The sequence below is a fragment of the Apteryx rowi genome, unplaced genomic scaffold (assembly GCF_003343035.1).
Source record: "Apteryx rowi isolate R43461 unplaced genomic scaffold, aptRow1 scaffold_387, whole genome shotgun sequence".
In the NCBI taxonomy this organism is placed as follows: Eukaryota; Metazoa; Chordata; class Aves; order Apterygiformes; family Apterygidae; genus Apteryx; species Apteryx rowi.
Window position 1 is genome coordinate 471,206 of NW_020450385.1, and position 26,798 is coordinate 498,003.

Consider the following 26,798-nt stretch of genomic DNA (forward strand, 5'->3'; position numbering starts at 1 on the left):
GTGGTTGAAAACTGGTTTATCTCTCCATTCCCTTCCTGAAAAGCCTGCTTGTTTCAATTAATACTTAGAGTGATGAGAAAAACAGCACTGTTCTTTCTTATGTTTTTAGACCTCACTCTCTGAGATCATATAAAACTGTGGGAAAGGCTTCTGACAGGCTCAGATCAGTGGATATTAAGAGCTCTTACCATTATTGCAGAGGAAGTGCAGGTCCCAGTTTAAGGCTTTGGGGGGAAATGCCTTTCAGCAGAAGTTTACCTTTCAAATACCCCATCCCAGTTATGTTTGGGTCTGCACATGGACTCTGTCAATATTCTAGGATATTGAACAGTTCGGTGTTTTACTTTCTTTAAATAAAGCATTTCAGGTCAGCTTTAATATTAAATGATTGAATGAGCTGACTGTTGTACTTTCTAATGTGTATGAAATTATGTGTAGTGATGGCTAGGAATGTGAGGTGACCTGCAAGGGCATCCCAGATCATCATCATCTTGTTGGTTACCACAGCCTTATTCATCACTTGTTTGCTTCATTTTTTATTTTGTTACCGTGATACCTAATGCATTTTCATGTTAATCTGCACCATCTGCACTTCTGTCTTTTCATAAGAGCTTTTTAGCCCACAGTTTATTGAATCTCATATTGCAATGCATCAGATGTGCACAGCTATATTATTTCTGAGTTGAGGAGTGAAATATGCGACCATTGATTAGAATTTAGATTTCTGACGACTAGCTAAGCAGCGCAGCTAAATTGGTCTGTATTGGCTACGTATGTAAAGTGAAAAAGATGATTGAAAAGATGTGCTTCAGTTATTGTACTTTTACTATAACTTGTCTTTCCACTTCATGATGCATGTTTTTTTTTCTTTTGTCAGGATAACAACATATAGCTTCTTAATGCTTTTAAAATTCTATATAAAATTATGCAAATGATCTGGTGACTACCTACACCAGTGTTGGGTCTTGGTGCCTTTAAGAATATGACAGTTGTCAAAGCAATATAGCTGTAGCTTCAGACTTCACAATCTGGGAAGCCTTCAGATGCATTCTGGCTAAAAAATAATGTGTAAAAGTAATTTATATAGATATACTTTTTAACTTTTATTAGTAATATATAAAAATTATGCTTTTACGATTAAGAAAAATGAATACAGTCATCACTTAAGCTCATCATTTCAGGCACTAGAATTATAAGTATGGACTATGGTTTTGGCTTAACCTATTAAAATGGTGCTTATGCCAGAACGATATATAGTCATTTATTTGCATTTGAAAAAGGCACATATGTCTCTATTGTTTAAGCTGTGGTGCAGAGACTTAAGTTGATGAACTGAATATAATGTTGCTTCAAGCACTATGAAGATCAAAGGGATGTTTCCAGTCGTTGTCACCGGCTGTCTTGTTGCATGTTATGGCCCTGATTTAAATACCTCAAGAGCAGTCTCTAGCCACTAAAGCACTTGCAACTAACCTCTCAGTTACAATTAAGAAAACTGTATTCATGTACGTGATAACTGTTTTGTTGTAACAGTACAGTTTGCTATTAATGTTTGTCTTCTGTTGTATTGTCTCTGCATGCCCAACGCATGTTTCCATTAAAGTTTATTTAGCTCCCGTTTTTCTCTATTTTCGTGACACATTCTTTGCATACCTGTTTACAATTCAGATTTATTTTGCTTATTTTCTGTTAACTGTAGATAACACATAAAAAGGAAATAAAACATTAAAGAGCTTCAAAAAGGTTTTTCATAGCCCTTTTGCAATCAGTAGCATGTTAAGTAGAAGTTATGGGTCTGATTGTGTAATTAAAATTGGCAGTTATCATGTAAAACCACAGGGTTGCAGATTGCAGTACTGACGTACGTTTTTATTTCCCATAAAATGATTTTAACTAGCTGTGCAGTGGCTGTTTTGAAACTTGCCTGTTTTACTTCAGATTAATGGTTATGGATATCCCAAAATCTGTAATATTTTCACATCTTCTCTGTGTTAGTACAGAAAACATGCTACTTTCAGCATCTGGTTAGCTAATAAGTAGTTCTGGGCAGTTGATAATATATAGTTGTTGATATAAGTTACTGTGGTCTATGTAACATGCAGGCTGTGTGCATCTCCAATAATTCATTATTACTGTTCACAAAGGTGTCATAGACCTCAGGCAGAGATTCTGTCAGTTTGAAAGAAGAATGTGTTTGAAGTTCAGTAGTTAGTCACTGGACAAAAAGACTATTTCAAAGGGCTCTGCTCTTTCCTGAACGTGAACTGTTGGCCGTCGGTGATCAGCACTGGTGATGACCAATTAATTGAGCATTCATTGGTGAATCACTGTTTATTTCTTTCACTACCTGCGTTGCAGTAGCTGTGCTGGCAGTGTTTGGATAATCTCAGCCTTATCAATTTATTCCTCCCTGTTCCCACCCCCTCCCCCATAATGTTTTGCTTTATTTTGACATTTAGATAGACATAGTGGCTTAGATTTATCCTAATTTTGAAGAAGCCGTGCCATTGATTTTTGCTATAGTTGGATAACACTAGATAGATCTATAGTGCAGGGTAGCTGTTTTCAGTTTTTTCTGATAAACTAGGCTGCAAGGCTACACGTCTTTAGGGACACAGTACAATAGATATAATATGACTGAAGTGGAACATGAGCTGTGATTCTTTCCCTGTTTTAGTGGTGTAGTCTCTGTACTCTGGAGATTTAGGTTGCTTAAAGGCAGTTAACCAATCCTTCCCATATTCATAGCAAGTTGACATTTAGATCTTTCTATGTCAATACATGAGGTACAAAGGTGTGAGGTACAATAATGTATATTTGGCAGGTATAAGAAGTTCTAGCAAATGGTGGCAAAATTTAGTTTGTTGCATAATAATTCAGCTGCTTCTGAACTGTCCGGGCCATGTGCAGAAGTGGGAATGTCTAATTATTGTGCCATTTACAAATACCTGCTTGTCTGCATAAAAACAGTCCAGAATGTTTGTAATCTACTAGAGCATTAGCAGCACTAAGCTTTAGTAACTTGCTAATAATAATAATAATACACACTGGTTGTGTAACTCCTGAGCTGCTACCAATGGCTCTACATGTCAAAGTAATGGTACAGGRAAAAAAAAAAACTGGGACCAAGCTGCATTTCTAAAGTTTATAGCCATTAGGATTCCAATTTAAATGATTTTTGGATGAATGGCTCCTGAAGACGACGACAGCTTGACCAGTCAGAGCTGCTGGAAACATGGCTGCTCTCTAAGCTATCTCGATCACAGTGCGACAGGCAACGCGATCAACAAAGCAAGTGATGGGCAAGGCCTTGGTTCTGTCTTTGTTTGGGGGTAAATAGCTGTGTGATGTTGTGTGACTGTGGTGGTTTTCAGTTCCTTTAACAAAAATCCAATCCATCTAATAATGCAAGCCTGAAAAAGTCCTTGATAAATTGACACATGACCTCATTCCCCTGTCTTTAAGATCCAATATCCTAACTGGGATGGTGGAGATGAAATGCATGGTGTAATCTTTCTAATTTCTGCATGTTTTGATTTTGTTGTGTCACTAGGGGAATGGGGAAAGTGGGAAAGGAGCTTTTACAGAAACAAATTGTGCAAATTTCTGTAAATGCTCCTGGGCAATTTTGACATATTTTTCTGCTGACTGGTAGCTAATACTTTTTTATAGACATTTTGTACAACAGTAATGTCATAAACATATTTAAGGTGGCTGATGTGTATAACTTCTACTGTTCCTCTTAGGTTTGCAGAAAGTGTGATTGTTACTGTTCCAAACATTTGAGTGCTTAGCAACAGAATTGAATGCTCCCATTTTAGGAATAACAATATATAAAAATATGAATTGACTAGCAGAGCAAAGCACAGTAAAATTCACACTGATGTTTAGTTGTTCTTATTTTCCTGACTCTCCACCTATAAAATGGGTACTAATCCATTCATACCTTCTAATTTCCTTGGCCTTCTGTGTCTCCATGGAGTGTGAGAAAGATCTTACCGGCCTGTGTGATTCTCCAGGCAAAGTTTATACACAGCCACGTTGTGCAGGGGAACAGATTAATTGCAAGATATTTCAGTGTTTCAAGGCTTCTAGCTTAACATTTTCCCACTGTTCCTAGATGGCAGAAACTGTGGAAACAAATGAAATGGTCAATGGAGCTGCAGAACAGAGGACAAGTTCAAAAGAGTCCAGTCCTGTTCCTTCTCCAACGGCAGACCGCAAAGCCAAGACTGCCATTCAGGCCCAGACTGCTGCCACGCTACCAGCCAAAACCCAGGAGATTCCTTCAGCTCAGATGGAGGGCTTCTTACATCGTAAGCATGAATGGGAGACACACAGCAAGAAAGCCTCAAGCAGGTAAAGTACCTGATGCTTAATGAAGATCCTTGCATCAGAACAAATTGTTATTATTGTCTCCTCACAGCTTCTGAAGACCTGTTAAGTTTATGATCCTGTTGTTCTACGAACTGTGTAAGCATGGTTGAGCAAAGCTCTTTGATGAAGTTGCAGTCTAAATATATACAGCAGAAAAAGCAGTATTATTAGCCATATTTGCAAGGTGGAAAACTGAGGCACAAAGATAACATGACTTTCCCACTTCACATGATCAATTTGTGGCAGTAATGAGATTTGATGCCAGATCTCTCAAGTTTTACGTTATCACAAGAAAAGAAAAATGCGTAGGTGTGAGAATAGAAATGTCCATATTCTTCTGACATCTTATGTTTGCACATTAGCACTTTCCACCTACACTGTAATCTGTTCAGAATAGAAAAGCGGGTGAAGATGATTTTGCRTGCCTTAGTTGGTTTCATTCCTCAGGACCCAATCCTGCACGAGAAACTTCTGCYGAAAGTTCTGTCTGCACTGCAAAGGCAGACTGTGGTCCTTCATGACCAGAGAGAGCTCATGAAGCCAGATTTATGACTTGGCTGAAAAGGAAAGTGTCGACTAGACAAGCAGTGAGCTACACTAACAGCTGAGGTATTTGGTAGCAGCTGAGGTAYTCACTAGAGCTGAGTGTAGATCACATATGAGTGATCTGCATTATAATACCATCATGATTTTTGTTCAGCTAGAGTTACATCACATGGGAGAACTACTTTGGGGCAGTGACCCAGCAATAGTCAGCAATACTAATATCTAGGGCATTATTTCTAGCAAGCGATGATTTTCATAGCTCTATTAGAGATTAGGCTAGAAGATGTCACTAGGAGCATTTATAACAATCAAGATTTCTTATGCAATCCATTTCTAATCTTGCAACACAATGAGAAATCCTTCTACAATAAAGTGTAGTCATTAAAAGGTCAAGCAGTCTCTCTCCCAAGTATGTAAACTGCCTAGTCTGCCAAACAGTACTCCCACTGTTTAGCTATGCTAATGTGGTATCACAGAGAGCTCTGGAAATCTCTGTTCCATTTGGCTCCAAGTCAGTACTTTTGTCTTGAAACAGTGCTTTTATGAGAGAGTTTGTGGTCTGCAGTTTACAGGGGAGTGTATGCTGTATTCACATCCTCAGATTGAACTGGTCTGCATTATTTTACATAAATCACTGTGTTTAATTTATCCAGTTCTGCAAGTAAGAGCATTAGACTTACGCATACTTTTCTCATTTTCCATGTCTTGAAGATCATGGCATAATGTCTACTGTGTCATAAACAACCAAGAGATGGGCTTCTACAAGGATTCAAAAGCCGCTGCCTCTGGCATTCCCTACCACAATGAGATTCCTGTCAGCTTGAAAGAAGCAGTCTGCGAAATAGCAGTTGATTATAAAAAGAAAAAGCATGTGTTCAAGCTAAGGTAAGCCTGCTGAAATATCTTTCCATTAGTTAAAGTTTGTGGTGAGTATGTTCACTCCCTCACAGACTGTGCAAATTCATGGGCAGGATCCAGCCCAGCAGCTAATCATACATATTAACTGCAGGATTTGCTTTTCTAAACAGGGTCTTCCCAACAGTGAAACACGGTACATTTATTAAAGATAGCAACCACAAAACAGAATTAAAATAATCGGTGTACTGGGACAAGACTAGAAGTGTATGCCTAAAGTTAGAAGCCTGCATCTAAAAATGCTGAGCTTACCAGCAGCTCCCACAGGAATTAATTGAAAAGAGCTGAATGCTCATGGTTCTGCTCTTTTAAAAATCAAGCCTCTTGTTTAATTGTTTCAGTATGGACATAGGAGACTACTAACAATATCTATCACATGTTCAGGTCTAGAACACGTAGTTACAGAGCATTTCATTGTGAAGTATATGAAGTACTTGTTGTTCAAAGGTTAAAAATAATACAGCTTTTCCTTCCGGAATTGTGTGTTTGTTTTACTGGTCAATCTTTTAGTGCCAGCAGTTACAAAATATTTCATTATTACATAGCTTCTAAGTGCTTCTGTCGAAGGAGACTCTCTAATCTGATTAGCAGATACATTTCAGGATAGATTCTTTGTTTTTTGTAAGTTGATTTTGATACAAGAACCCTCTAAAGATGATAGATTTAGGGAAATTTGGCATTTACCTTATTTGAAGACAGGTCTGCAACTATGTGATTCATCTTTTGTACTATTTTAAACATTTCTGAATTGGTAATGCAAGGACAAGCTCTTCTAAATATGAAGTTATGCAGAAAAATTGGTTACCCTTCCTTTCACAGTACCCTGTCACCTGTATCAGGCCTCTGAGTAATTGCATGGAGCGTATTTTCTTCGCTCATTCTCATTAGGAAAGTCCCCAGACAGATCACCAGCTCATCACGGCAAGTCTGTCTCTCCAAGCTGAGAAAGAGTATGCTGTTGAGAGGCTCACTTCTGCAAAGGCTGAGGTCTCTACAGATCCCATATGCAGGCATATCTCCCACAAAGAAGTCTAGTTGTGATCTCTGGAGAGTACACTGGAAGTATTTTCTTTAATTTTGTGAAAGAAGAAAGCAAGGCATAATTATGTTCTTGCAAGTGTCTATCTTACTTCACCTTTTATATTATAATACTGTTGAATACTTCATTTCATCTCATAAATAGATGTCAAAATGCTTTCTTTTGGAGGGGAAAGATGGGGAAGTCATGCCTGCAACACAGCTTCTGCTGACCCTGCCTTGTTCAGATGCCTGTTCTGATGTTATTTAGTCTTTTCTTACTAATATCCATCTTCATATAAATTGTTAAATGTGTCCCAGGTAAACCCCTCTCAGTAAAATCAGCACAGAAATAAAACAGAGGGCCCTCAGTGTGTGAAGAGGCACCTACTCAGGAATAATACACAGTATAGTATCTTGAATCATCACTGTAGTTACCACAACAGGTCAGCTGCAGAATTTTGCCAGGTTTCTACAAAAGCTGTGAAAACTCTGGGTGTTGATTGTGATTGTCCTTGAGTATTGAGTAAACTTTCATACTGTCTTTTGCAAAAAAGAACAAATCTGCCTGAAATAGCAGTCATTAGCTGCTGAAGTTCCCAACCTCTGAAGTGTGTGCTGACCTACTGGAAGACATTCACTATCATAAGCATGTATATATCATAAGCAAGACTAGGATATATACTGTGTGCGTGGCTATGTCCGAATGAAGATACGAGATCCCAAAACATTAGCTGTCGATGGGCTATATTTGTGTACGTACAGATATGATGACTTTCTCATGCAGTCCCGTGTGTCTGATTACATACTGTAGTTAAACAAGCAGCAGTTGAACCAGTGTGATTATAACTAAATTTGTGATGGTTGTTTTCATTGCAGATTGACAGATGGCAACGAGTACCTCTTCCAAGCCAAAGATGACGTAAGTTTGTTTTTCCCATTGACTATTGCCTATGTGATAGTTATGCTGCTATATAGTAGGAGAAAGAAAACTGCTTAGACCTTAGGGGTACATTTTAATTTCCTTGTCTTCAGTCATGTATGTATGTATGTGTGCATAACGTGTAGATTCAGAAGCTTCTAGTGGCACCATCAGGACAGCAGGGCTTTTGAGGTACAGCTTGTAGTACACGTCCTGCAAGTGCCTAACAGGAGGGCATGCCAGATGATTTCGTACCGCATTCCCATTAATTTCCTACTTCTATCCATTCCCCTTCCATAATATTGAATGAATGAGAGAGGGAGTGTGACATATGGATTGTAACTGCTGTCTACCTTTGGTGCTTGTTGAAGGAGGAGATGAACACGTGGATTCAGGCCATCACATCAGCTATCTCTTCCGATAAAATCGAAGTGTCCCCAACCACACAGAGCACTCCAGCCTCCAGCCGTGCCCAGACCCTGCCAGCCAGCGTCACAATAACCAGCGAGTCCAGTCCTGGCAAGCGGGAGAAAGACAAAGAGAAAGACAAGGAAAAAAGATTCAGCCTTTTTGGTAAGAAGAAGTGAACTCCATCTCCACACACTGCACTTCTCTGACCGTTCCAGTGGAAATCCAGCATGCGAGCTCAGAACCAATACGTTACTCTCTGTGCCTCATGTTCCTCAATGTGATTGACATTTTTTTATTTATAGAGCGTTTTAAAATAAAAAGCCAACAAAAAAAAGAATCTAAAGTTACAAATGTATGAGGTGCATTGGGCAGCTTCTGTAGGAGAGGAAGGACCAGGTTTTGGGGGTTTGTTTTTGTTTTTTTAAATGAAGTTAATGTAGATTAGATCTTAATATTTAAACTGTTCCTCAATTTTGTGAGGCTGTCTTGGAAAATAACCCACACCTAGTGCTATTGGTATGCAAGGCAGCGGTGCTTTCGAATCTACTGTGCACATCAAAAACCAATGTACAAATTTTCAAAAATGTTCACTTCCATTTAAGGTTGTTATGCTGAGTCTTGACTAGTAGAGCCTCCCATTACGATTCTAACATTTATGAAAACAATAGTGTATTATCTTTGCTGTAACAGAGTGCAGGTATGCATTAACTTACAGACATACCATTTATATCCTGGCATTGGTTATTAACACAACCTGAAGCTTTTCCGCATCAAGTATGACAGATAAGAATGTTGGTGTACAAGATGGATTAGCAGGCTGATACAGTTTTAAATAATCTGTAATTTCAAAAAAATTTTTTTTTGCTGAAATACATTATATTGTATGTTTCAGATAATTCTAGTACAAAGTATAATAAGACTAGATGTATAATAAACCCTTTAAAATCATTGATAAGTGTAAAAGTGGAACTGAAGCATTTACTGGAAAAAAGTAATGTTACTCAAATGGTTACTTGCTTGTCAGCTACAGCACTGTGTGTTATAATTTTGCTACATTACCTTGCTATTTGATACCTAGTGTGCATTTCTCTGTCACTGTAACTATTGTAATGAAAAATTTTCATCTTACTGCACAATCAAAAATTACATTTAATAGGAATGAACTTTCAATGACTGGGCCTGTAGTCAAGAGTAGTACTGGAACTGGCTTTCAGTTGTATCGAACTGTACCTCTAGACTTTTACCCTATCTGTTAAATATATGCTATGTCATTAAATGCTTTTAAAATTACATATGCTGGTAAGTTTCTTATTCCGTTTCTGACCATGTCAAATCATAATTTTGAAACAGGATCATAAATAAAGTTATTTTAAAATGTCATCTCTCCTGTGCACTGAAACTGATGTGTTTTAAAATGTAATTTCATTTTTTGTGTGAAACTTCATATTGAAATAGTTCTGTTGTCTCTCTTCCCACTTTTCTCTGCCTTCCCTTTCCTTTCACTTTCTGCCTGCTCTCCCCATCTCTGCCTACCCCTCACCCCCATTAAATGACAAAGAAAAAAACAATAAGGATGGGAGGAAAGGAATGAAATCAACTTTTTGTAAAATATTTTGGCATAACTATTTTTTGTTGAAGTAAATCCAGCAGAATCAATAGAGATAAGCCTAGGGCTCAGGCAATTGAACCAGTTGCCCAAATATCTTATTTGACTGAGGTAACCATCCACCTATGAATTTGTAGCAAATGAGCATTACTTTGAGTACACTTAGTTCTCCAACTTGCTACCTACCCTGTAGTAATTTGCTCAGTTGCTTAAGCCCTTGGTAAATCAGACAGTAACTGAAGTTTATTAGTTACTGCTGTCCTGCCCAATTTAATTTCATGTTTTTTATGTCAAATCTTTTTTAAAACATAGATCTCTCGAGATACAGCCATCATTACACTTCATCAATGACATACGTTTAATGCAGTTAAGGTGTTAAGTTAATGCAGTTGTTTCAAAGCTCAACATAGCTCAAAGCTAACATCTTTTCATAGTATTCTTGGAAGCTGGATACCATCTAGGGAACCATCTAAAAGGAATAGCTCCAGGAAGCCCTAATAGGAACTAGAGGAGAAGCTTTAAAATCAGTGAAATATAAGGTACCTGTTTTAAAAATTGCTATGATTATTAAAATGCATTCAAGCATAATTTTAGATGGAAAGCAGATGCTGTGTAATCTAAAGCGTTTCCAAACCACAATTTCCTGAACATGTGACCAATATAGTGTCTTTATTCCTTTCATAGAGTGTATTGTGTTTTCTGGGTTTTGTTGTTCTCTGAAGTTTTGGGTTATTAAAAAATTGAAGATTTATGCTCATGAGTTTTTACTCCTGTAATATTACATTGTTCTAGTCTAATTATTAGTAAAACACAGGTAGGGGTGACATCACCAGTCTTGTAAAAGTAATTTTTAATACAGTATAAAAAGCCAAGGTTTCATGATGGAAGAGAATATGAAACATTCTTCTTAGGTGATTAAAATATACCAGAATGTCAATGGCTTACTACGTTTGTCACGTCACTGAAGCTATTACTTTGAGTACTTTCACACAGCTGTCTTGACTACAGGTTTCATGTAAGAGGGCGCAGTGACTTGGATCATGCCTTCAGAATTGTGTTTTTCTTGTTTGTTTTGCCTCTTATTGCAAGTTGTTCCTGAAGACTACTTGAATAAAAATCCTTTCTGCTTAGGAACTGCTTTGAAGTTGCTGAGGAACAAGAGTGAATTTTAATAGGCCATGCCTGTTTTCCCTTTTGGACCATACGGAGGTGTCCCTGCATGGTGCAGTTTCCATGCAGAGCGAATTGGTGGGTCAGGAAGAGAGATGGCTGGGCCACAAAGGAAGGGCCTCCCCAGCCAGGGCCCATTAGTCAGAAAAGATGAGTTTTTATCTTTTAAAGCCAGCCAAGCTGTGTTTTCAGGAAGGTCACGGGGCCCCCAGCAGGTGCTGTGGCCATTGCAGAAGCCCAGGAGGGCCCTCTCATGTCGTTGGTCAGCTAGTTTCAGAAAGGGGTGCCGTTTTGAATGGAGGAAGAAGAAATATTATGTCTCTCTTGGATTATGTGAAGGGACTGTTGGAAAATACTGGAGGAAGAAGAAAAGACTGTAAGTACAGATGATGGAAATCGGCCTGCAATTGGGACAGGTTGCCACTGTCACCAGTGTAACTATTGTAGTGGTGCAATTCAGAAAGTAATGTAGCCACCTCAGAACATGGTAAGACCCCTTGCTGGATGAAACTACATCCCTCCTGATTACCACACTAAAGAAAGATTTTGGGGTTTCTTAACACTGTATTGCAGATTCCTTTGTTAGTAGGTTTGTAAGATACCCCATTTTTAAGTTGCTCATGATTCTTTTGGAGATACATTGCAAAAGTAATACAAAAGTCCCATCTTAAATTTTTCAAAGAAAATTAATTAAAACAACCACTTTTCAGCTACATGGCTGCCACAGTTTTGAAGAAGAGAAATCATCATCTTCTAGTCAGGACAGTCTGTCCTCCTTTTTCCCTCTTGGTGGAAGCCTCAGATTGAATTCTAAACTGGGAATGTATTCAGAGAACTATACCTGAACCGCGCTTTCCATACCCTGATAAGTGGAATGAGAACAAGAAAGTCAAACACTCATTAACCATGGGAATTAAGCATATGTTGGGTGGGAGGAGTTTCTTTTAGATTGATGAAAATAATCTATTAATCCATCTGTTATGCATAGAAAATCTGTTCTATTTTAGGGATCTGTTCTGTATGAGGAAGATTAACGGTAAAGAAAGGAAGGTCTACAATTGATCTCTGTTCCTGTAAAATACTGTTTTAGTTGTTTTTTTCACTTCACTGTGTTTTCCTTATCATGTTTATGATTGATGACTATGCAAAGAATGGACTTTAAACATAGAAGGCCTTTAGGAATATACTCTTGTAATAAACAGTTTGCAAGTATGATAAAATGTTGCCATTTATTTGTGAATCTTTTGATTTTCTACCTTGACTAATCACAGGTGGCTAAGTAAATATAGAAACTTTAATCACAGAGAGTTGGAGCAAACTTTAGTTCCTTTCATTCCAAGAAAACTGGAGGTGCTCAGCATCTTAGGACATCAGGCTGTGCTAAATGATTTAGATTGAGTATCGAATTTTTGGAAAAAACAGAAATCAGCTGTCCTGGCTCTACAGCTCTACCTGTGCACTGAACAACAGAGGCCACATCCTGACAAGGAGAGGCACTAGAGCTCTCAACACAGAAGCTTATGGGACCACTACTTTTGGATCAGCTTGCTTTCCAGTGTCCTTGTATCAAGAAGAAACTTTGGCTCATATGTTTTGAGGTCAAGCAGAATATAACTCAGGTAAGAAAGCGCAATATTCTCAGTGCAGCATATGGTAACATTAGGACTTGATTTGTGCCCCAGCTACATGCATGCAGTCCCTTTTTTCTCAGTGAGGCTGGAATTTGGCTTCTTGAGTCTCACTCCTTGTCTCATGATAAACTCCCCATGGGAAGACACCCAGACACCAATGTCGTAGTACAGCTCTCAGTTCCTCACACAACCAGCCAAAACAAGTTTATTTGCACACTAAGCTGATTTAGTCTTTGGGCTGAAGGAGAACACAGATATGTAAGGAACAGCAGTACAGCCCTTCCTATTTTAATAATTGATGTTAGGATTAAGGCTGGTGTATGTCTGGCTCCTGTCTGTTGGAGCCAGCCAGAAAGCTGCCTGAAGATATTTAGCATTTGTCAATTGTGTTTGGATTATCCTAGTTCTCACACCATCACAATGTATTGCCTGTGGTGCACTTCATTTTATTATTCATTTTACTTCTCCCTAAGTAGCTTGGGTTTGCAAGCTCATTAGTGACCTTGCCAGCAAGTTCCAACCTTGATTTCATTAATCTTGGTGGCTCAGTTGTCCTATGGAGCTCTGACAGAACTGAAGTCTGTTTTTTAGCACTTAATATATGTGAACTCTACTGCTGTAAATGCTTTTTTCTTTTCCTTTTTTCTTCTTCTTCTTCTTTTTTTTTTTTTTTTTGAGTAGCTTGATAGCCATATATTCTCCCCTACTCCTCCCATTTACTTAACCGGAAGCTGAGCTGTTGCAAAGCAGAAGCTAGTGTGTAGCTGTAAGCACATCAGTAACTATTGAACCATAAGGGAAAATACAGCAGAGTAAGGATCCCATTTGGGCTGATTTGCCAGCCTTTCCCAACCCCAAGCAGCTCCTTTTTTGCAAAGGTAAGTTAGGGAAGAGAGCAGGGCAACAGAGATTTCTAATATAGGTAGTTATGTGCTACAGAGCTGCCACAAGTTAGAGCTGCCCCAAAAGTTTCCACAAAGGTAATTTAAATGGTACAGAAGTGCAGCCTGAAGCCTGTTCACTGTCCCTAGCAGAAGTTCACTCCCAAAAAGAGAGAAAGCAAACCAAATGTATTTCAGTAGGTAGTATGTGCTAGTTATCTAATCTTGTATTTACTTATTCTTTTTCTTAGAAATTAAGAAAAAAAATCTTAGCATCTGCCAAAAAAATGTAAAACAAAAAAAAAGCAAGACAAAAACAAAGTAAACAACTATTATTGTTACCTTGATGTTGTGGTAATAGATAAAGCTCACCTTCTTCCCAGCATCACTGCAGGGTTGTCCCAGTAGAGTCTCTTGCAGCGTCCCTTCAGAGACCATGCAAAAATTATAAGCTAGGAACATTGTTTCCACACCTGAAGAAATTTCTGAAGGTCTATAAATTCCAAGGTCTACAGAAAATATTAACACTCATCCAAACTTCAGTATTTCAAGCTTTTTTGCCTGATTTATGGAAAAGAAAGGTCTGAAGTGTTGATGCAGTTGTTCACTTACATTTAAATGACCGTCAACTCTGGTGGGGGGAGCAGGGAATGATAGGCCTTAAAGTCTAATTTTAAAAATCCCTTTCCTGGGATTTTTATTTTATTTTTTATTTTATTTTAATTGTTTTTTTTCTCCTCCATTTAAAATATACCATGGAAATGACTATATTAGCACATGTTCTTCACATTAGGTAGTAATCATTTTTCAGCACATAAGGATAGTGTAGCTTGCCAATTTTAATTCATTAGTTTGCAAGGCATATGAAACTAATGCTTCACAAAGAAATGCTGAAGTATTTTTCACCTTCCTTAAGGATCTCAGGTAACTTCATCAATGGGACATGACCATGCTTTCTGTGATAGAACTTGCTTTAGTAATAGCAATATCATTCTGATATGTCCCTTGTTCCACAGTCTGTCCCATGCAAATGGACACTTATACCAGCACAGCATCTCACTGAAGTCCAGATTAGCAAACAGATTTATAATGAATAACCCTCAGAATAAATAGGTAACATCTGCAAGTCCTTTATATACCATAAATAATGCGAATGATGCTTTGGAGCATTTGTCCAATCCTAGATGTCAAATGAAATTGACAACTTTTGTTGTATTTTACTACCCAGAACATAAACAATAGCCATAATGACATGGGTGACAGTTCTTTGAATTAACCGTAAGATTGAAAGCTGATGATGTGTAGTAAAAAAATCATGTTCCCCCTAATTTAATGTGTTCTAGATCAGTGTAGTTTTTGATTAAAGAAGATTTAGCATCTTTTTTTTTAGAGATAATCTTAGTGCTTTTATTTCTTCTGCACAGACTAATTCTTGGTTAAACACAAGTAGTTTGCATCTACCTCACTGAGCTTAATTCAATTTTCTGTAATTTAATACATGCATATCACAACATGCATGTATTTTCAAAACTTCATTTTCTTCCTTATCAAACTATAAACAAATATTTTTTCTTTAAATAAAGGATAGGAAAGCATAGTCTCTATATGCTGAAAAGTAAAACATTAGCCACAAGTTGACTTAACTCACTGAGCAAAATCCTGCAGAAGGGACAATGCTTTAATTCATTTTTGCACTTAATGCCTTTTATGAGGTCTAAATAACAGAACAATCCATTTTGTGGAATTATTCATTTTAACTTGTAATTGCTTGGGTTATTATATCTCTCACTGAAATACCAGAGGAAAAACCCTTCTCTCCTTCAAGTACTTTTTTTTTTGCTAGCATTATAATAATTTTTTAACAATTTTGTCTGATTCATTTGGTACGATATGAATGAACATAGTTAAGGCTGAGTTCAGTTTCTTCACCTTTCACTGAACTCCTTAACTTTGTACGAAGAACACAATGCATCTTCTCCAGCTACARCAGGTAACATGCAATGCAAAAAGCTGAGACTGTCTTCTCAGCTGTGGTGACTTGGCATAGCTGTGCCTGTATTTAGCAGCTCTCTCATGTGTGGTCAGGCGCTAGATGAGGAATCAGTTTTCAGTGCTTGAGGTTTTATAATGATGTTTGCTACCTTACTGCTGTGTGTAACTCAGCCCATGTTGTCTAGCATTTTTCTCTAGCCTTGTGACGGCAATATAATGAATATTCTGGTTCTAGTGGATTATTGCTTTTTGTTTCAAAGGACATTAAACAAGATTAAAGTACAAATAAGGTAAGTGAGGCATGAAACAAAATCACAGTGTAGTACAGTAAATGCTTTAGTGTAAGGGACAAAGAATGAGAATAAGAGAAATGTATTACAATGTATAGGAATTAAATGCAAAAAGTATAGAGTTCTTGCTCCTAATTCAGCTTGTGCCCTTTGCTGTTCTGCACTTGAACACCAGCCTCGTGGGGATGAGATGAATTATAGCATGCACTAATGCTCTAGGAGCAAATCTAGATTAGCTGTGCGCACCACTGCATGACGTGTGAGCTGCTCGCTCTAGCCAAGGCAGCCACGTAGCTGGGGGAAGCCCATGTGATCACATCTGCAGTGTGTCATAACGCAGCCTGCAGTGCGCACCCCGGCAGCAGCCGCCCACCGGGGGACAGGCTGTGCCACCCAGGCGCAGTGCCCCAGCGCATTCCCAGCACACACGGCCACAACACTTACAGTGGTCTACTTTGTGATAAAATATTGACCTATTCTGTAAATTTGAAATGAAAAACTTGGTGCGTAATGCATGGTTCATAATGAACCCTTCTTTGCTTTTTAAGCTCAGCATGCTGATTAGCCTGGTGACTGTGAACATCACATCTATTGTACAGTTTAATTGCATCCATTGTTCTATATTTGAATGTATCATTTAAATTATATATTAAAATCAGGAATTTCACATAATAATCTTTAACTGTTGCTTGATGTGCTGTGGTGGTCATTATATTATAAATGTAGAAATTATCTGGGTTTAATACGAATTTTGTTATTAGTCTCTTATTAATACTGCTTTTATTTTATTCCCACACCTAGCTGAGAAAAAATTTCCATTTTTCACAGAGTACCAGCATTATCCATCAGAGGTCACCCTATCCGGTGATAGTCTTAGCTACCACAGCTCCAGTATCACCTGAACAATCGAGTATTATTTGTGTGCTCACCTAATGGTCTTCAATGTAAATTGGCTATTCGTATCTAACAAGGTTAGATTCTGTACACTTGAGGCTTATGGAAATGGAGAAAAAAGATTGATGATGATTATTCACATGAATCCCTATTTTTTTAAATGGCCGTTCAATATAATACAGTACATATAATACAGGAGGAAAATGTATTTCAAGCATGGTCCAAAATAAACTTTTTTCATATTTTTACCTTTTCTTTATATTTTTACACTAGAAATAAATTGAAAGTTTGTACTAGTTTCAAAGAGGGCAGAGAAAGCATCTTGGAAAACTAGGCAAAAAACATTTAAAATTTCCTTGTTTTTTAATACAAAAAAAATTGAATTCCATCATAAATTGCAAGTCCATGCCTTGGAGACCACTGGCATGCTCAAATCACGGTGAAATAGAAATATGCTCAAAAATGGACTTTGAATCAGGCCATGTTTGTGAAATTCAAAAAGCTTTGAGGTAGTAAACAGCTTTGTTACAAGGATCTAGAATGACAGAAGTCTGTTGCATCATTTTTCACATTTGATAATTCTAGTTTATTCAATGCTTTACATAAAGCAGGTGAAATTATTCTCATGGAAGATATTTGCACCTATAATCATTGCAATTTAGAACACTTCAAGCAAGGTCAAACACTGGCAAATCACCTAGTCCAGGAAAGAGGAGGTATGCCCAATAGAATTTTATTTTTTAGATCTTAACATACAGCAAAACAGAAGCAAACTTTCTGTGATGTTGGTGAGTCAGAGGTGACAACCAGTGACACTAAGCAGAGAACCTAGATCCCCTAAGTAAAGTGTGTAATGCACGAAGTTCACGTTCCTTCCCTTTCAGCTGACACTCCTCCTGCTACCTCAATACTGCATGTAGAGCATTAAAGAAGAAAGTTGTGAGCAAAAACCCTGCTGTTCATTTCTGCTTGTTCATTTCCTTATTTTAAAGCATAGAAGTAATGGGGAAAGAGGGCCAAAATTGTACAATGCTTGTTGTGGGACAGATGGAAGAATCAAAGGAAATATATACTGTATTTTCTCTGGTTCTACAGACCAAATATGACCTGGAACCAGACCATATTATCTTTTCCACAGATACTGTTGTCTTTGAAGCCCAGTCATTCTTTCCATACCCTCATGGCCAACAAAAGGCAAGGTAAACTATCCTAGCAATTGTCTTCTGAATAAAACTGTGGGAAAAGCTTGCAAAAGATAATTCTCAAGAGAATGAAGAGCTGCATGAAAGTTCTCTTAACTTGGAAAAGAAAACTCAGATTTTTAAAACAATTATGTAAAATTGTGGCAAGATTTAGACATGTTTAGGGTGAAACATCATAGGAAGGAAGCTGAGTCAAGTATGGTAGCCAGGATACTTGACTGAAAGATGAGGGACACCATCATCCTTGCTGGGACAGGGAAAAATGAGAGGAGTAGTTTCTGAGAGAAGATCAAGATTTCTGTAATGGTGGGTGTTCACTGAATAGCCATGAAGAAACAGCCCTAAAGGTATGCCTGGATAAAGGCAGGCAGTAACCCTCTAGAGATCACCTGGAAATCACAGGCTCATTGGGAGAGCCTTGAGGTGCGAGGTGAAAGAGCGCGTGACAGTGTTTCAGCAATGCAGAGGCCCCGCAGCTGCGGTTTGCTCACCCGGGCGGCTCCAGCAGCTCCGTGGGGCTCCAAGGACCACCCTGGTCAGTCTAGTCCATGCTTCTGGGGCCCGAGGAGTGCCAAGCACAGCAGTCTGTAACAGATGACTTTTATTGATCAGGTCTATGTGGTGGACTATGTCCTGGCCTGCATTTACACATGTAGCAAAACAAATATATTATGGATGGTCAGAAGGACTATCTCTCCAGGTTAGGATTTGAAAGAATGTGGTATGTCTGATGTTTCAGAAATGAGCTTGCTTCACATTTGAGAGTGGAAAAGACTGCTTTTTTTTTTCTTTTTCTAGTGCTATCTCAGGCCAGATCCTAGGCTCAGCATTTAATCAATGCAAATCAGTATTTCCACCCATAAGGAATAAGAGCTTAGAGCCAATTCCCCCATTATTATTTTGTAGTTAAATTGTAAAATCATTGAGATGCATCAATCAGGTTTGGATTAATGTAATGCCAGGCAACAAAAAAACAAACTAGATCACAATTCTTGCCTTTGATCCCTCCCCAGCTCCCAATCCCCAAGTTCTCATGGGTTTTATATACTTTTAAAAATTATTTACAGCTCTAATAAATATTACTCATTTTGAAAGACCAATTAATAAGCATTCTCAGTGCTTCTGCTGTACATTCATCCATAAAAATATGAGTTATAAAATGGTGTTTTGTGTGGCAAAGATCTAGGACACAACACAGATGTTTCTGGGAGGGAAAACCTCAGTGTTCATTGTTAATCACAGCTCTTTTAGATATGTATAGAGTGGGCAGAATATATCACAGAGATGGGAGTTAATTTGAGAAGTGGTGCTTTTTAGTATCTCCTGTACAAGACATGCTTTAAAAAAAGAAACAAGCAACAGTGAATGGTCACTTTGGCAGATGATGAATATGATGTATGTCATTCAGGTAATATACAGGATGCTACATTAGTCATGTTTTATCTAATAATGACAACGAAACAGAGACAGGAATAAATAAAAAAAATCAGCTGGCTGAGCAAGATATAAGCACAATCTCTCATAGGAGTTAAAACTTGGAAAATATTCACATGCAAAAGTTGGTGGCTGGTTGTGTGTCTGTGTTTGTGCATGCTTGCTCTTAACTGTGGTCTTTAGACCTTGGAAAATATTAACAAAAGACAAACAGCAAAATCCCTCTTCTAATGTTGTGGCTTATGTAGCCTTTCTCATGAGCATCTAGCTCCTCCACATGTATGTGGGCAAAGCTTCTCTCAGACAGCTTATATTTTCTCGTTTTAATGCCAGCACAGAGGCATTTAAAAATTAGGAACAAAAGGATCTACAAATTAAATCCAATATTGTAAATATGTTTATGTTATTTGCACTTTCTAATTGTTGTTGCCTATGTCCGGTTGGAATAGATAATACTATATAGATTACAAAAAACAAAACAAAACACATTTTTCTTAAATGTGGATGCAGCGCCCAAGCCACAGGTCTAAAAAGGGGCCAAAGATTTTCTCATTACCATCATGGCTTATTCTTGTTTACTTCATGCAAGCAACATGCACAGTAGTAAAACTCCATGATATTCAGGATCACTGTAACTGGATTCTTACAGCTCCCTGTTTCTACATCCTACCACTAAAATCATTCATCTAATTTACACTGGAAATAAATCGTGCCGCCCAGTAAACAGGACCCCATTCTTGCATCTGTGTAGAAAACACAGACACCTTAGCTGAGCCCCTCCCTTTCTGCCAAGCACTCAGCCAGGCCTGTGTGCTGGAGTCCCTGGAGCTGCTCACGTTTCCAACTGACACCATTTTTCTGCAGCTAAACTGAAGGCTCAGCAGCCCCGCTGAATCCAGTTCTGGCAATACTTACTTGACCTATTGGGGTGTGCTGGCTAAGGGCTGTTGTCCCATCTGAATAAGGGACTTGGCCGCCTTCTCTCTCCTGTCCACTGCAGACATTGGCAACACAAGGAGCTGCTGAATCTGGGCATCCTTCACTTTGCCTTCCTGGAAATCCTGCAAGAAGAAAGTGAAAGGTTGGATTAAATGCTTAACTGGCTATTGGCTAGGCAAAGCCAATAAATAAAATATTGCTTTCTTAAGCATTTATTAAGATTGTAACACTTCGGAGTAGCAAAGGCATCTATTATTTGAAAAGTAATACCTGACCCCTGATGCCACACAAATAGTTTTTTACATTTGAAGGGAAAAGTACCTATCATGGGGTATATGCCCCAGGGTAGGCTAACAGGCTCCTTGCCCCAAATGAGGAGGAAAAATGGTGTTGCTATTACAAAATATTATATGTCTTTTCATTATGTTCTTAAATATATTTCAAAGTATTACTTTGATGAGAGTTAAGTTGGAAATACATTCAGATCACTCTTTTTGAACATGAATGCCCCTTTTTACTGAGGTTCCTGCTCTGTCTTGGTTTGTATTTCTCCCTCCCAGCCTTCCTCATATTTGTGACACTGGAAATTCCAAAACTCCATGTGTGTTCATTATAGTTGCTAGCCTAAAATAAAGCTTTTTTTTATTAGGCCTCTATATCAAAAATTACATTGTTAGATTTTTACAGTATTAATAATAAAGAGAAAACATGAAAGCATCAGTGATATTTAATGTTGTACTGACAATGAACAGTAGGTTGCAGTATTGAGGAAGATTTTCAGCAACATGACATATCCTAATAGAAAGTGAATAATATTCTTTTTTTTAAACCAAAAATAATCGTCATCATGAAAAGATAATTTATTCACCACCAAAAATGTTTTCCACCAAGTCTTTGTAAACACAGATTCTAGAAAAATAGGTGAGACTGAACTTGTAGTTTCACATGTTTTGCTTTAAGGTTTTCTTACTGTTGTTTGGGATGTTGGTTTATGACTAGTGTACTTAGTTGCTACAGTAATAATACGATTTATAATGAGTCATCTTTTTTAAAGTGAGGGTACATTGTTTAGTAAAACAATGTGTATTGCTTAATGCCCCCACACTTTGCCAATATTAAATATCACAAGAAAAGAACATGCCAACATTTTACTGCAGGATGAAATACAAAGTTCAGCTTGGCCACTGTTACTCACAGGAAGGTGACAGCCATGCAACCAGAGACCTGAAATAATTATTTTATTTTTTGTTTGTCCTTGCTGAGTAGGTAGAGGGCCTACTTTTCATTGACAGAGCTCTATAGTTACATGTAGTACAGCTTTTGGGAGACCAATGAGTAGAAAGACTTAGGATTGGTAATTGTCAAGCACAAGTTAAGTGACTTAGAGAAAGAAAACCAGTACTAAAGCATACAAGGTAAGTTTCTCGAAGCAATGTTAGAAGAAAATGTGGGTAGATGTATCCCCACTGCCAATGAAAGCACCTCAAAAGCACCACATGAAGCAGTATAACTGTATTAATGTAGTATGACCAGTCTGTGTGGTGATTTTTGCTTTTAGATTCTGTTCTTTGTAAGAATAATTAAATAATTTTATTTTGGCATTACAAAAGTTATTTTGCAAATACAAAGATATTGATGATAACTATCATTTTAAAAGAAGCAAATGGATAAAATATGATTAAAGGAGAAGTTACAAATATTACTTCAAAGGCTAAAGACTGGTAATTTAAATGAATGGAAAGTGAAAATGAATCCATCATAGTTCTACACATAAGAACAATATGAAGATGTAAAATAGCTTCTGCTAAGTAATTTATCATAGAAAAACATCTTTGGGTATGAAACAGCAACTAAAATTAAGTGCTTCTTCAGACAGCCCTTTGCAGTAAGCAATTTCCTTTGCATTTAGATAGAACTGTGGCGAGCTTTTCAGAGACTCACAGACAAAAAAATAATGAATACATGGATATACTATGCATCTAAGACAGTGCAAGTAAATTGCTTACACATATGAGAATTTGGTTTAACATTTTTACATCAATGATATAATGCCACAGAACATTTCTTAAAGAGAAAGCTGAGATCACATGGAAGTTATTCCATTGGATAACTGAGATGAGAAATGATGAAGACACCAAATATTCCAGGTTAATGATTAGAACAGATATGAGATTAGAATGTGAACTCAACATGAAAAACACTTTCGTAATATATTTTTACTGGATTAAGAGAAGGCTGAATTGAAAACAAGTATAGGTTCAAATTTAAGTGTGATACAGATAATCAAGTCAGATGATTCTTTAACTGTGTTATTTATACATCACCAAAACAAAATAAACAAAACAAATCCAGAAAACTGTTCATTCATGATATATAGACAAGAATGGGCCACTTGAAACCTAGATGTCCAACTGTAATTATTCTGATTTATGTGACAGGCTAGGTGGTAGCAAACCATAGGTTGGGTATGTTCTATCTCACTCTCACGTGATGTCTCCAGTAGCCAAAATATTTCTGTTACCTGAGATACTTTTTTAAATTTATAGTGTTATATATGATAAATTGGAAAGACAGAAAAATACATTGTGTATAAGTACTAGTTACAATCCCTTTAACTATGTGTGAATCCCCTAGAGGCTCCTTGTTTGTTTCATATTCGGGAACCATACAGAGAAGCACCAAGTCATGCTTTGAAAAGATAACCTGCAGCTAAACTAAAGCATGGCTTGAGGACTGCTAGGGAATTCACAATTCATTGGAAATCTTACTAGAGACCCACAGCCACTAGTTAACAAAATTTTTCCACATTCTCACATTTCAGAGCAGACAAAAATAATGAGATTAAAATTGTTTCTGCATAGCTGCATAAAGATCTTTCACCCAGGCTTCCAGTACAAGTGGATTTGCATGTCTGTGGGTAAAGTAACACATGGCTTCTTGAAAGCTATTCTTCCCTCTGCCCTCATGAAGCTGCATAAAGAGTATGAATGTGAGAGGTTATACCAAATTTCTCTTCTAGAAGGCAAAGGTCCTGCCTGCATGTGACTCACTGTGGCAGCATCATCAGTGGGATGACCTAAATCCAGTACGTGACCTGTTGGGGAAAGGAGAGCAGAGTAAAGGCAGACAAAATGCTAGTATATTTTATTAGCATTTTCTTGATGTTAGAAGTAAAATAACAATAAGAAAATAGTATAAATAACTACTCACATGCTGGGTAGATAAAACTACATATCTAATTATGTAAGATAAATGATGAAGTTCTGAATCATATCTTGATCACCTCTATCGCTAAGTGAGATTTGCAGGATATGTGTGAACCCAAACTTCATCATGTCTTCTATTTRTTGTTATTCCATTTATGTTCTCTGCAACTGGACCAGTAACATATTCTTCTACATAACATCATTATATACATTAGAGAATGAGGAATTAGGATTATACAGCACATAACTGATGTGTTCATTTTTTGCAGATTTGTGTTTATCAAAGATGTAACAACACTCAGCACTTAAATACACAGTGTTTAAGAACAGAAGAATAATGGACAATGCCATAGGTAACAAAATATTACACTGAATTTAAAACTGTTTTCTTGAACTACTTATCTAAAGTGCAAATACTATTTCCTAATTACAATGCAGCTAAAACCTTTTGACATTCAGCGATAGTATATCACTTTATTATTAATGCTACTAATCCTAGAAATCTTTCAGGACAAGCATTATTGCACCAGAACTGGTGCTCAGTATTAAACTGTTTGCTCCTAAAACAAGAAGCATAGCTTGTCTTTTCAGGGACAGCAAAAGGCACTTCTGAAAACAAATGCTGTAACAATAAAATATAAGAAAATGAAGTATCTTAAATCCTTAGGAGTTTCTTTGTGTTAAAAATTAAATAAAAATTTAATTATTTTATACACATTTTCTATACAGCTACCTTAGGGAGTGAGGGGGTGGAGAGTTGATTTAACAATTATATATTTCTTAAAAAGTACTAAGGGTCTACTGGAATTTTCAAAGTCCCTAAGTTGATTTAACTAAATGAGTGGGAGGCAGAAACAAAGGCACTCATGAAAATACTACACTCTATCTGTATTTGAAATACTTCAAATAGCTTTTAAAAGCATTCAAATTACATGCAGAATGGACGTGAACAAGGGTTAAAGTATAGCGTAAATAACTGTTAAAAGTCTTTGCAAGTACGTTCCTCAAGGACCATTGAAACAGAGGATATTTTACACAGTTCTATCATACATGCAGTCCTGAAGATCTGGCATATTACCAAAGGGAAATTAATTCCAAAGACAAAGGACTTGTGCTATGCAAGCTCTGTTGSTTTTTCTGGAAAGTTCAGTCTTAGCAACCAGAAGCAAGAGTCCCAACAGATTTTAGACTGCAAAGATCAGTATACAGAGGTAACTGACTTTTTAGCCAGTCAGTGCGTTAGTTACATATCAGTTTATCCACAGTCTCAAAGCTCGTTGAAAAGTATGCTTCAGAAATCCCAAATGAGGTAGCTTTACAGCATTTCTCTTCAAGTGTCTTTTTTCCCACAAATTTTAGCTGCCAGCAAAAATATATTTGCTGTTGTCTATTTTCAGTTATCATTCCTTTTGAAATAGGCTTTTGCAGTAACTGATTGAGTGCTTGGCAACAACAAACAGTCATTTTAATGGCTGTATACATTTGGACAAAGCAAGATGTGTATTTTGGTGTGTGACTGCTGAAATGATTTGACAGGTAACTGCTGGAAACAAAACTGAATGCAGTACAAGGGGTGACTGTGAAGAAATGATCAGCTAACATAGCCCTATTTTCATTTTTCTGAATTATCAGGAAAATTTTGGATATGACAGTGAACTGGAGAAGCAGAAACATGATTTTTATTATGTGAATTTTTTTTTGAAAGAAATGTTCCTCCTTCCTGAAATAAAGCAGCCATTCTTGAATCCTGACCATCCCTGTTTTCCTCCCTGCAGCCCCTTCTCCGACCATCTTAGGTGATGGTATGCTGACAGTTACTCCGTGCTCCTGGCTCCTCAAAGATTTGGGGCTAACCCCGGGGCAAAGATCTGCACAGAGCTACAAAGCCCCTGAATTTCTGGTCTCTGTAAGAAGCAAGTATGGAAGCCCTCTTTCTGGGCTATTTAAATCACATAGCACTGGCGCAGCAAGCCACTATAACATCTGAGGGAAGGATGGTATGTTCCAGGGCTGGGTGAACTTGTATTAAATGTCTCTTTTTCAGATTGCTGAATATTTATCTTACATGAATAAGATAACCCACAATAGGATTATAAAAGTAAAAACAAGACAGCTCCATCCACAATACACAGCAAATTACTGGAGAAAATTGTGAATATTCTACATTTCATACAAACATAATATTAAACATGAATATTATGCAGTAATTTATATATTTCTGGATATGTAGTCTTTCTAATCTCTGTCATAACTCAGAAATTGTATCTAGACATATTCTTGCTCCTTCTCTCTGTTCACTTTAGTTTATGTCTGTACAAGACAAGGTTTCCATACGGACATACCACCTAACATGGCAAACACCTGAAGCTACCAGCGTAGAACTTCCTAGAAACTTGGATGTCTGTTTATTGTTGATTTTCAGACCTAATCCTGGCAGAGAGAGAAATGATTGCATTAATTTGTAAGAATAAAGACTGGAATTCACCGTCTCTTCTCCTTAAACTGTGGTTTTTGAAGAAAAAAGAAACTGACTTAAGCATGTAACTCAAAGGGAGGCTCAACGATTAAATCCTGAACGGATAAAAATGCCCATTTCCTGCAAGGCCTCTTTGCATTTTCTGCTGGTTTGCTAGCTGCATAGCTGCTAGTGGGTGGCCAGTTCTCCTCCGTTATTGTACCAGAGTCCACGTCCACCTCACAAGGCACCCACGCACCTCTCACGGGTCTAGAAAACACCCGGTGGAGCATCATGGCTGTTGCCAGCCACCAAGACTTTACCCACGCCGGCAGTAGTTTCGCCGTTCCCCTCTCCCCCCCGTTTGAACTCCTGCGGTCGGGGAGCGCCCGGCTCCCTCCCCTCCCCTCCCCTCCCTCCCCCCGGGCCGCGAGGCGCCTGAGGGCGAGCCACGGCCCCGCCGCCAACGGGCGGGAAGCGCCGCCGGCGGCCGTTGGGCCGCGCGCGCCCGCCTTCCCCGCTACGGCGCCGGCGGGGGTGGGGGGAGGGGGCACCGCGGGGCTTCCCGCGTGCCGGGCGCGCGCTCCCCGCCGCGGCCGTTGCACCACCGCCCCAGCCCCCGCCCGCGCCGCAGAGCCGTCCCCACGGCAACCGCCCGCCGCGGCGCCGCGGCGCCGCACGGCACCCTGGGAGTTGTAGTCGCCTCCTGCCCGCCTCCGGCAGGCTGCGCAGTGGGGCGCGGGCCCCGCCGGAACTCGCCTCCCCATGAGCCGCCGCGGGGGCGGGGGCGGGGGCGCTGAGGGATGGGCGACGCGGTTGCCAACCAAGCCCGGGCAAGTCTCCGAAGGCGGCGGCGCCGCCCCTCGCTCGCCCCCACGCCGAGCGGGGCCCGAGCGGCCTCGGGAGCGCG

General features: G+C 38.5%; 1 protein-coding gene across 2 annotated transcripts in view; it reads left to right on the top strand.

Annotated features, from left to right (window-relative positions):
- Positions 1-9,478, top strand: part of SPTBN1 (spectrin beta, non-erythrocytic 1) — a 103,437-nt gene extending 93,959 nt beyond the window's left edge. For both annotated transcript variants that reach the window (XM_026074386.1, XM_026074387.1), the window contains exons 32-35: positions 4,121-4,359; positions 5,635-5,808; positions 7,735-7,777; positions 8,149-9,478. In XM_026074386.1, the coding sequence (XP_025930171.1) occupies positions 4,121-4,359; positions 5,635-5,808; positions 7,735-7,777; positions 8,149-8,364 (672 nt within the window). In that variant the 3' untranslated portion in view covers positions 8,365-9,478. The remainder of the gene's footprint in view (positions 1-4,120; positions 4,360-5,634; positions 5,809-7,734; positions 7,778-8,148) is intronic.
- The last annotated feature ends 17,320 nt before the right edge of the window (positions 9,479-26,798 follow it).